Source organism: Perca flavescens, chromosome 16, assembly GCF_004354835.1.
Source record: "Perca flavescens isolate YP-PL-M2 chromosome 16, PFLA_1.0, whole genome shotgun sequence".
Lineage (NCBI taxonomy): Eukaryota > Metazoa > Chordata > Actinopteri > Perciformes > Percidae > Perca > Perca flavescens.
This window is the reverse complement of record NC_041346.1, coordinates 18,937,192-18,949,020: the sequence shown is the minus strand read 5'-3', so window position 1 is coordinate 18,949,020 and position 11,829 is coordinate 18,937,192. Positions and strand designations below refer to the sequence as shown.

The 11,829-nt window shown below is 39.1% G+C and overlaps 1 protein-coding gene across 2 annotated transcripts; it reads right to left on the bottom strand.

Moving 5' to 3' along the window:
- Positions 1 to 265: 265 nt before the first annotated feature.
- On the bottom strand, positions 266 to 11,804 carry traf2b (Tnf receptor-associated factor 2b). 2 transcript variants are annotated; one of them, XM_028601772.1, is made up of 11 exons: positions 11,521 to 11,804; positions 7,601 to 7,803; positions 6,639 to 6,717; positions 6,289 to 6,387; positions 4,406 to 4,567; positions 4,232 to 4,306; positions 3,606 to 3,680; positions 1,776 to 2,000; positions 1,379 to 1,682; positions 998 to 1,146; positions 266 to 906 (listed from the first exon to the last, which is right to left on the bottom strand). In XM_028601772.1, the coding sequence occupies exons 2-11, from the start codon at positions 7,774 to 7,776 to the stop codon at positions 688 to 690; spliced, it is 1,563 nt and encodes a 520-aa protein (XP_028457573.1). In that variant the 5' UTR covers positions 7,777 to 7,803; positions 11,521 to 11,804; the 3' UTR covers positions 266 to 687. The 2 variants fall into 2 exon arrangements, with proteins under 2 accessions (XP_028457573.1, XP_028457574.1); XM_028601773.1 differs by lacking the exon at positions 11,521 to 11,804 and adding an exon at positions 11,162 to 11,458.
- Positions 11,805 to 11,829: the final 25 nt, after the last annotated feature.

Genomic DNA, 11,829 nt, shown 5'->3' with positions numbered 1-11,829 from the left:
TCTCTCTCTCTCTCTCTCTCTCTCTCTCTCTCTCTCTCTCTCTCTCTCTCTCTCTCTCTCTCTCTCTCTCTCTCTCTCTCTCTCTCTCTCTCTCTCTCTCTCTCTCTCTCTCTCTCTCTCTCTCTCTCTCTCTCTCTCTCTCTCTCTCTCTCTCTCTCTCTCTCTCTCTCAGGCTGAAATGCCGCAAAAAAAAAAAAAAAGACAGCTGATTACAGACCCGTTTGTCATCAAGGAGATTTTTAACTCAGCTGCTCTTAAATTTTACTAAATTCAAAACTGTTTTAATGCCTGCTTACAGCTTCATACCGAAATACTAACTTTTTATGTGATCTAAGTACTGCCAAAAGTCTTAAATATACAAGACATTAACAATAATTGATTATTAACTTCTATAAAGCACAGGTAAATCAGTGTAATTGCTTCACTAAAGATAGATGCCTATAACCATTACAGATCCACTACCATGATTGTTATTTTACACACCCTTGTACATCAGTCATAATGTGACACATTATTACATGTATAGTGTAGATATGATATTGTGTAATATCATAGCCACATAGTATATCATATATTATCATAGATATTACCATAATATCATATAGATATATTATTATTATTATTATAATGAATAATTATTTGTTTGTTTTTATAAATGCTTTGGTGTAGCTTCCACAGCTTCCCCAGTTACAAGCCTGTGAGGTCTACGATGGCTTTGATGAAAATGGTATCATCTCTCAGATAGGGGCTCTTGCCAGCCAGTTTAGCCAGCGGGCAGAAGAGCGGGCAGCCACTGGCGATGTTCATCTCACTGATCGGCCGCTGAAAGGAGGTGGAGGTGACATCGGGGCGGAAAGCATCGATGATGTGCTCCCTGTTGTTCTGATCCAAGAGCATTAGAGTCACCTGGGAACAAAGAAGGAGCTTGTTTTGAGCTATTCATTGTGGCGACTATTTATTAAATAGGTTCGAAAGATTGTTGATTAAGTTTTGCTACCTTCTGACTGAATGGCCATTTGAGCAGAGCGTCGCACTTTCCCCTCATGACGACAAAGAACAGCGAAAGGTGCGTTCCTCTGCCCGTCCCATCGCCGTTCAAATAAAGCCTCAGACACATTTTGTAGCCATATTTGCTGGAGTAAAATGCTGAGAGGAAGAAAAAGAAGATTCCAGAATGTAAACAGAGTCCAAACATAGTGTCATGTGAGAATAGGAATGACATGTCCACTCCCTGAAGGACAACAAGGGTGTAGTGAAGTGGAATTTCCCCTGACTACACGCCAACACATCATACAAACCACATGATCTTAGCTCACTCAAATTCAAACAGAACCTTTCAGCTTAGAAATTAAGCCGCTGATTACGCCTTTCATCTTACCTGGTGAGAACATTGCAGGTGTTCGACCGGCCACAGCATCCTGTCTGCGGCGTGAGAAGTCTGAGATTTTCCACACAAATATCCCGTCGTAGGTGCAAAACTGGAGCTCTCGCAACAGCTGTTCGGTTTCAGACAGCTGCAAGTCTCTCATGGTGACTGTCCGCTCTAGCTGACGCACTTTGTTGGAGAGGTTTTCAATTTTTTCCTGGTCTAAACGATGCTGATGTGAGAAAGCCTCCAACGTAACTGAACTGCGCTCCACCTCTCGGTTTAGGACACACACAATGTTTTCTAAAGCGTTCACCTGTCAAAAAACAGCAAAAATGTATTTAGATCCTCATTCAAAACCTAGAAACATTAGCAGTTAACAAAGAGCATCATATCCATTGAGGCTCACCTTTTTGTCCACGTCCACAGACTGCATGGAGGCTGCAGCTCCAGAGCCCATAGTGACCCCCTCCTCAGGAGCCCTGTACAGGCCCAGGCCAGAGTCCTCCTGCCACTCTCCGTGAGCAGCAGCATCGGCACGCGTCCGAGCCATGGACAGCACCATGGGCAGCAGCAGACGCAAGTGCTCCATGGTGCTGCTGTGCTCATGGTCAGCGAGCTTCCCATTATCTATCTGAGAAACACAACAGAGCTTATTTAGCTACTACTGTACTTAAGAGCCAACTGAACTGAAAACCTTTAAACTGCAGGACATAAATGATGCTATTTATAAATCATCATATTTGAGAGTAAAATAAATGTTGTTAATGAAATATCAACCGATTGTTTACAGTTTTTATAAGGATCTCCGAAAAACTTGGTTTGAAAGCTTAACATTAACAAGTATACCATGAAATATTAAAGACAAAGCAAAAATAAACAGTAAAGTTCAGGTTATTAATTGATTATTATTTATTAATTAATATTTTAGTTAAAAACCCATCTAATCTGCTTAATCAGAACTGGGTGTGGGTTTGGCTGGTTTGGTTTCACAGTACCATGGCAACATGAAAAAACCATGCCTCAACTGTCATCATATTTTAATTTAAATGTTGCTACATCCTGATTGGTGCACAGAAGTATGTGACATCATCCTTTTCCAACTGAGTCACACCCACTCCAAACCATAGACAGTATATAATGGACCAATAGACCCCGTTGCTCTGGACGGAGACCAGTGAAGGCTATTAGAAGCACTTTTCCGGTGAGCTCTTCCTTTACTGCGCAGCCTCCAACTGACAGAGACAACGTAAATGTGACGTGAGCAACGTGTCTGAAAGTTGTAAGTCTTCTGGTAGCTGTGACAAGAGAAATCTCAATCATTTCCAATCTTACAGAGACGGAGAGCGTAGGTATATGTAAGGAGATAACATAAGCACAGGCTAATTATTGCTAACTAACATGCTAGTTAACATTAGTAATTAAACCTAAACAGCTAATGTAAGTCGAAACTGCCTGCGAGCTTCTCCTGTACTATACGGTAATTCCTCTACTGTGCGACAGTAAGTCACTTGGTTATGACACAATCGTTAGCTTATTTTTATTGTTAGCTCAATGCGACTATTATCGCCATCACACCCCCAACCGGCCCCATCAGACACCGCCTACCAAGAGTCTGGGTCTGCCAAGGTTTCTTCCTAAAAGGGAGTTTTTCCTTGCCACTGTCGCAATAGCCACTGCTAATGCTTGCTCTTGAGGGAATTACTGTAATTGTTGGGGCTTTGTAAATTATAGAGTGTGGTCTAGACCTACTCTATCTGTAAAGTGTCTCGAGATAACTCTGTTATGATTTGATACTATAAATAAAACTGAATTGAATTATTTTTACAAAAACGTCTGCTACGGAGCTATAACGTGAGTTACAAGGTAATGGAGCCTTTTATACATTGTCGTGTATCTTTAGAAATAAACAATGGACAAATAGAGTCTTTAAACGCTTCAGATGTAAAGTTATTCGCAGTCAAGTGACGTAAAAAAAAAATGGTGGTCAGTGTAATGCTAACAAGAGGTGATCGCTTCGTAGCAACAAAATGGCGCCATTGGAGGTTTGCGTTCTGAAGCGAAGCTTACCCCCTTGCTCCAAGCCAGTGAAAAAAGCCCAGAGAGAAATCTCTCCAACCCAACTGGCAGAAAATGATGTGCTCATACCCTGCTAAATATGAAGCTAATGCTAGAGGCATTTAGCTTAGCATAAAGACTGGTGGCAGATGGAAACAGGTAGCTAGATTATTGTACATACCACAGATTTACAGCCCACATCACTGAACGGACAGGCACTCTTTGACTTGGCGCAGGATTTGTTGTGGTCATTGAACTGAAGGTAGAATGGGCAAAAGAAAAAAGGTTAGGAGTCAGTGGACCAGCTCCAAACAGTGCATCAACTCGAAACAGAAAAGTGAAAGTCAAGTACAGGATTATTGGTCAGAAAGAAACTAAGTGGTCATAAAGGGAATTCTAAAAGGCACCATTTCCTTGAACTGTTCAGATGATCAATAAGTGGAACTCACATGCATCATTACATTACTACATTACATTTCATGCTGTTGTAACATGTATGTTGGCTATTATTTGTGTTTTGTATACATTTATGTGTTTTTATAGCATAGTGTATGTTGTACTTCGGATCATCTGGGGACAGGTGCTGCATGTTTGATTAAGCTTTAAATGCTTTTTAGTCTATTTAGTGAATATTCTATGTTCAGGTTCAGTATAAAGAAGCTACCTATATTTTTAGAGTATAACGTCTAAGAGGCTTTGTTCAGAGAGGATATTGCCAAGCAATACCACGCAGAGTTATTTAAAACCACTTTACCATTATAGGAATTAATAATAAAGTTAAAGGGTAATTTGAGGAGCAGCTCAAACCTTTTCTCTTGGGATTTTTTTCTTGCCACAGTCCTTGCATTGTAAGGGGAACTTCAGACAGATCTCATCATGGGCCTAAAATACAACACGAAGGAACATGAGAATATTATTTAGTTTCCATGTATGCAGACACAACCAGCAACTGCTTTACACCAGATAATCTTTATGTCTCACCTTGATGTCTTTAAAGTTGAAGGTCATTTTGCAGTATTTGCAGTTGAGCGTTCTTGCTTCACATTCTCTCTCATTATGTCTGTCCTTGTCTGTACGAAGGATTGAGATTTGGCAGGCCTCACACTGTATCCGCTCAAATTCACAACGACCTTCATGTTGAGCCTAAAGATGGAGGAGAGATATATTATAACTACATTCTTACTGCCAGCACATGTCTGGTATTCATTGTTTTTTTTAAAGATAGTTGCTTTATGGTGTCACAGCACACTTGCATGCATGAGGTGTAATTTGCATGGTAGATATTTAAAACATGTCATAAAAGCTTCTGGCCTTGTGTCAGTTGTTATATTGATGACACAAATAATATACAGAAGTGATAAAAAAGGAGAGCCATTTAAAACAGCTGACTTTAAAACTAAAATGGGGAATAGAAAAAGAGGAAATGAAAGTAGAAAATATAAAACCGAAAGCACAGAAAATAAGTACAACAAATAACTGGAAAAAAGGCCAGTTTTGTTTTTATTTAAAGCTGTAAAGTGCTTGATAATCTAAAATGCCATCGTTTGGAAAAATGCCCGGGAAATAAAAGCTCCGCCCCAACTATAAGGCGGAGTTTATTGCAAGGAAAACATTCTCTTTCATAATGACTATCAACGGCATGCTGGAGCCACAGAGCAGCAACCACAGGTAGGCTAGCCAGTTTTTCGCTTTGACTGTTCACTTTTCAGGCATGGCACACCGGCAGATCTCAAACCGAATAACCAAACCGTATATGAATCATCTTTCCATTCAAATCCCTGTTCTTAATGTGCTACGCGGCACCATATTTAGTCTATTTTTCCAGCTAGTTTGGGCGTGTATGGCTAGCTAACACAGCAGCACTTTCCACACAACAGTGACTAAGACGGCAGCCCACAACTGTTCACTCAGACACTTGGGTGTATCACACAGCATAATAAAAATTTCTCGAGCACTGCAATCACACACTTTGACCAAATGGTCCTATAAAGCAAGGTTGTGTTTATTTATACCGTCAGCAAGCTAACCAGCATCAGCTTGATGTTGTCATTTGAAATACCATCACCCCAGTTTAACATTTCCTGTATAGAGCCTGATCTAGATAACTATAGTAAAACTACAAACAGACAGAAAGGTACAAACATCCGTTGCTCAGAATTAGCATCAGGAAGTCAACTCTTTACTAAACAAACTTACCACAAACAGAAATATTTACAGTAGAAACAAAACTAGTCATAGAATCACAAGAAAGCAGACAGCTTTTATAATTATGACAGGGCTTTTCTGGGATTATACAAACCAGTCTGTCTGAATGATGTAGTTTATTGTCAACTGAGATCCTGTTTTTATATCTACAGTAAGTATAAACTGATTAGTTCCCTTGGGAACTGGTGCAGTCTAAATCTAGTTTCATTATCCTGTAATGGTTACATTAACCGTTTATCAGCAGTGAAGCTAATCTCGAGATGAAGGGCCTTTTCTATCCTGGTACTTTCCCACATAGTTGTTGTTCTTAGCTGGTAACATGGGGACTTTCCAGGCTGCTAAGTTTCACTTCCTGTTAGGCTGTTACTCTGCTGCTAGTGCATTGCTCTATTGCATGTAATAAGAGCATGTCTTTCAGCTATAATGTCAACTGAAGGCTGCAGGGGGAACAATGTGTGTGCAACCCAGAAATGCAGAATATGTCACAGTATACTCTGTGTGGGTGATGATGGATGAGAGAAATACAAAACCACTGACAGTACAGGTTTGGGTGTAGTAAACTGACACTTGTACACAGTTTATATGGGACAGGGAGGGACAAACACTGAAGTAGAAAGCAGTTAGCACACCCACGACGACAAAAGAACTTTATACTTCACCTCATACTCTTTTATTGAGCCTGTCCAATCACAGCCCTGGTTCAAACACCTGGCAGGCAGACTTGCTATTTCTCGGCCGGCTGCATTGTCTGGAAATGCCTGGTGGGCGAACAAAGAACAGTGAGGTGAAATCATAAAGCCATTCATTATAATAGCAAACAGACATTAAAGTGTGAATTGTTCGAGACTGTGGTAAGGGAAACTCCTATCAGACTGTAGTAAATTGTCTTCTTTTTTTTTTCTTTTTTTTTATAAATCAGAGTGGGAGTGAGAGATGGTATACAGATTACAAGGAATGTGTCTCATAAAATAACAATGTTGGCTGACAAATGACATACTTCATAACTTACCTCATTACTATTTAGGATGGAAATAGGTTCCTCATATATCTCCTCTTGGCGGCAGGCTTCACAAGGCTTTGGCCCAGAACTGACAAACAAAATAGGTTTGTTTATAGTAAAAAAAAACAGTTGGGTACTGGAACGACTGCTGATCAGTATGGACCAGAGCTCAATTAGATGAATCATTCATTGAAAATACAACAGCAGTGAAAAAAGCCTGTAAGCACTATACAAATTCTGCAATTTGCAACCTTTGGTAAGGTGTGGGAAACTGATGAGAAAAAAAATGTATTAGCTTTGGCAAGAAAAATGGATAACACACCCAAAAACACAAAGTACATGTGAAATTATAAATACAGCTTTTGCAAAACAAATGGATAACACACACAAAAACACAAAGTACATGTGAAATGTGAAATTCACATTTCACATGTAATGAAAGTCACACGACACAGGCACCCACACGTCATAAAAGTGCTTTTTGCTGTTGTGTGAATGTTGGAAGATTAGTAAAATGACACTCCAGTACATACTGTACATGTTATAAAAGGTTTAGTTTAAGATATGGTTCTATGATTTGATTTCCTGTACTGTCACCGTATGATTAATGATACTGCCAAAGTATCATTGGACATAAGAAATTCATGAATAATGAACAACCAGTGAGTCAGTGATAGGAAACAAGAACTGGAAAAGAAAACAATGGACACCTTTAAAATGAATCAAGAGGCATGGTCAGATCCTTGTGATTCACTGACTTCAGTTCAAGAGTCCAGTCACGTGAGGGATGAGTCTGAATAAAGTAACTGATCTTGGGTGCACAAAATCCCCCAGAGGCGAGCAGAGATAAGAATACAGGGTGTGCTGAAGCATGTCCAGTAAGAGGGTAAGCATTGGGGGGGAGAGGGGGGGGGGGGGGTAGAGGTTTGAATTTCACACGGCTGTAGGTGGTCCGAGGACCTCCAGTCTACCTGGTGAGCTGCTTGAAGCAGTGTACACAGAAGCGGTGGCCGCACTGAGCCTGGACAGGCTTCCTCAGGACCTGGAGACACTGCTGACATTTGTACTTATTCTCCATAGGCACTGACAGCACACTGAGGGGGATCCCTGGTAAAGAGTTGGTGCATTCCAACGAGATTCGGGCCATTCTTCTCCATCAATCTGGCGCTATAGCCTGTGAATGAGTACAGCGCAGCAACTGTTAGTAGTTAAACACAACCTTTAGAAGTAAAAGAAACTTTTACAGCACTTGTGCAATCACTATGTTATCGGTTTTCTCTGACATACCCGTAACTCATATGGGTTAATTACTTATGGGACATGTATGTCAGAGTTACACCTACTGTATTGGATGAATCAGCACATGGGTTACTTAGCAGCTGCAGTGAAATTGCAATACATGCAGCATCCAAGTCTTTAGGCAAATAACTGTACAGTGGTACAGTGAGTATAAGGCTGATTCATCATTGTGATACCAGGTTAAGTTGGCTACACCCTAAAAACACATTTGAATGGTCATAATGCCATGCAAATAACCCATGGCTTTGTGTAACATTTTAAAACATGTAAAACTGTTGATGCTACAATGGAACATGTGTGCAACTATCATTCATTGATAAAAATGTTTTTGGCCAAAATGTAATTATTGCATGTCTTTGCTGTGACCCTAATAAACCTGGGAACCTTCCAAAATGACATCCCTAACTAAAAGCCTATATGAGATACATGCAGGAAGACTTTTCACTAAATAATTTCTCTTTACTTGTCACTCACTGCATTTCATTATTTTTCTGGTATTTGTTTTCTGTAAACTTACGAATACTTACTTCCCAAACAAGTTTAACTGTTAACTTTGTGTCTGTCAAAACAAATTGAAAATCAATATCCCTGTCCGGACAACAAACAACTCTCAATAAAAATGAATTAAAAATTATACAAACTATGACAAATGCTAACAGATCGCCATTGCTGCGGTAGACTTACTTTTGCACATGAAATTTGCAAACTTTGCAAAACCCTTCTAAAAATGTCTGCTCTATGAATGTTTAATATGTTAGTAATACATGGTTTATCTGAAAAATCCCTTACAGGTGGGAAAATGAGTAAGGAGTGTTTTTCCCATATCAGTAGATGTCATACATTGACATATTCCCCCACATCAAATATGCACACAGCTGTTTGTTTTCCTGTCAGTGCCTAACTGGGTTTGGTTTTACACAGAGCTGCAGAAAATGTTATACGATGGGAATGACAGGATGAAAATATAACCTTAATAATAATAATAATAATAATAATAATAATAATACATATGGGTGCCTTTCTGGACACTCAAGGTCACCTTACAAGACAATAAAAACAAAAAAACTTTTTCTGCTTGTCTGCATTAGCCTACAGGTTCTATGATAATATGTAGTTCATCCGGTTTGAACTCTAGACTGTACAAAAGTCAAACAGCTTTGAGCAGTGCTGCCTCCACCTATTCATTTGCTTGAGTCAACTCATGTTTTAAAAACCTGTTCACCCATAAATTAAAATTCAATTTCAATCAAAATGCCACTAATCTTTGCACAAAAACACACAACAAGAAGTTGCATTTCCGTGTTTTCCTGAACTGGTAAAGGGTAGCAAGGTTATTTGTGTACGCTAGGTGGTGGTAAATATATTTCCAACCTTTTTGAAAGCATACTATTTTTCCTGCACAAACTGACTGGGGAATTTTAATGGAAATGGTGTGCCTCTGTAAAAAGCCAGCCATTAAAACTTTAACAGAGATATGCTTATTTATTGTGCTGATGTGGCATAAAGTAAGAAATATCTGAATCCTCTTTTTGGTGAACCCTATATTTTATTTTACAGATGTAAGCACTTTCTCAGACTAAGAAGTGAGATTATAAGTAACAGATGGATGGATCAAACCTTAAATGAAACTAGGCAAATTAAAAGGTTACTATGTCCCAAAAATTATTTTCAGTGGAACACTGAAACCCACAAAAGAGGAGCACATCCCTAAAATCCAATTTCCATGATGGAAATCTCATGATCACAAGACTAATAGCTAGAGCACCTAACTCTCATGCTTATCATGAGACTTAAATTGACCCAAGTGAACATATGACCGATGATAACATAGTAATGCATTAGCTGCCATTAGTAATAATAGTAAACAGTCAAGTTACAAACAATAATCTTTCTTGTAACATTCATACTCCCTGGCATCTTTTCTATTTCATTCAGTTAACATTTAAAAACATTTGTGCTAAAATAAGGTTATTAGCTAAATCCCAATTTTTAAGTTTAAATTGCATAGCACTTTCAGTATTTGAAACAAATTGTTGACACTTTGTTATCCTTTCTAACAAGACTAAGTAATGTTGATGCAGCATTTTTGTATGAGTTTGTGTGTCAACATTTTAAATTAATACATTAAATTCCTGTTTACAAATCTTAAATTGCAGTCCCATTACATGGAGAGTGAAACAGCAACATGATGGTGATGATCTTAACAGTGAATTTCCCCGAATAATGATTAGCAATCATTCAGTTGGCTTGTTGTTTCACCCTAGATTACTTCATGTCAACCTCAAGAAGGCGGGAAGTTACATACTTCACATGTTAGAAAAAGCCCAATGATGCTTATCATTGGAAAGCCACAATGTTGTTCCCTGGTATCATTATTTGATTCATAGTTGACACATCACCACGTCCGGTGCATGATGACTAGTATTTCTTCACTATTGCAACACAAAAGTAGTAAAACTGCCACGTTTCATTTGATGAAACACGTCCAAATGGAACAAAAAGGTAAATGATTCAATAAGTCATAAAAGCACTGCCTTGCAGTAAACAATGAATACCCAAACTCTTGTTTAATTTATGTATCCATAGAAACAGTGAGAGGGTAGCAATTACAAAACCCAGTAAAAACAAACATTAATCTCATGTAGAAACCATGCTGATATAGTACACTCCACCATCCTGAAAAGACTAACAAACAGACCAGAATCTTTGCACACTGTGGCTAAAAATGTCAGAAACAACATTAAAAGCAGCCATACACTAAGCACAAACATTACTAAACTTGAAAGTATGAGCTGTGATGAAAATAAATAAATAAAAAGACCTTGTTTTTTAACTTTATCCGACGTAAATGGCCTTTAAATTACAATTGGGAAACATTTGTGAAATAAACAACACTAATAGCTACATTCACAATCAAAACAATGCCTTGAAAAGTAAAGTACAACCAAGCTATCCCTGCAGTCTCCACATTCATTACTTTTGTGTCACAAACAACTGTGCCTTACTAGGTTGTTTTTTTTAAAGCCATTAGCAGCTACATGTATCTGAAGCCAGAAAAACACCATCTGCTCTGCCAGCTCCATGTATGCTCGTCCTATCGGTTCGCCATGTCCTTGGTCAGTTTTTGTTTAACACCCAAGTCAAGGGTTTCTACATTCTCTGTGAACCTCTCCACCCTGCGTGTGATACTAACTACACTAAAACCAAACCGGAATCTCTTTAACATTACTCACCCAGAGTCTGCTTGTTCACCTTATAAACGCAACCGACACAACACCAAGTATTTAAGTTAGTTACACCCTACTAATCCACGTCATTGCTGAACGCCACTCTCGTGCGTGGGTAGTCCTCTACAATAGACATCTGGACTTATGTTTTGCATTTGTGTAGCTAGGCCCTAGCTAAACATTTAACTTGCACTTCAACTTGGTTTGTATGAGTAACGTTAGCTAACTTACACAACTTCAGCCAAATGCTATAGTTACGCGATGTTTCACTAACGTATTACTATAGGTTTTGCGAATGATCTACTCAGTTGGCAAACTTCTAGCTAAGCTAGTCATCTGGCAAGTAGAAACACAGGCTAACCTACCTTGACGTCTTCACTTTGCCTTTGCCGACAGACAGAAAACAAAACTTTGTCCGCTATCGCATAAGGACAGCTCAACCTTTAGCTAGCTAGCTATGTTTACAATTTACTGCGACATGCGCCGCTTACTTTTATAGATAAAGCAGCTGGCGAGAACGGAGTTTACACTCTGCAGTGCATTGAACAACCAACCCGCCCCTTCACCAGGGTTGCCCATAGACTGTATATAATGGACCAATAGACCCCGTTGCTCTGGATGGAGACCAGTGAAGGCTATTAGAAGCACTTTTCCGGTGATGGCCAGCTTTACTG

What these genes read in the sequence shown, in the direction of transcription:
- traf2b (XM_028601772.1), bottom strand. Translation starts at nt 7,776, where the DNA reads ATGGCCCGAATCTCGTTGGAATGCACCAACTCTTTACCAGGGATCCCC. An exon ending in GCTCAATAAAAGAGTATGAG is followed by an intron (nt 4,568 to 6,288) that starts GTGAAGTATAAA and finishes CTCCATCTTTAG; the next exon opens with GCTCAACATGAAGGTCGTTG. An exon ending in ACCTGCAATGTTCTCACCAG is followed by an intron (nt 1,147 to 1,378) that starts GTAAGATGAAAG and finishes TCTTCCTCTCAG; the next exon opens with CATTTTACTCCAGCAAATAT.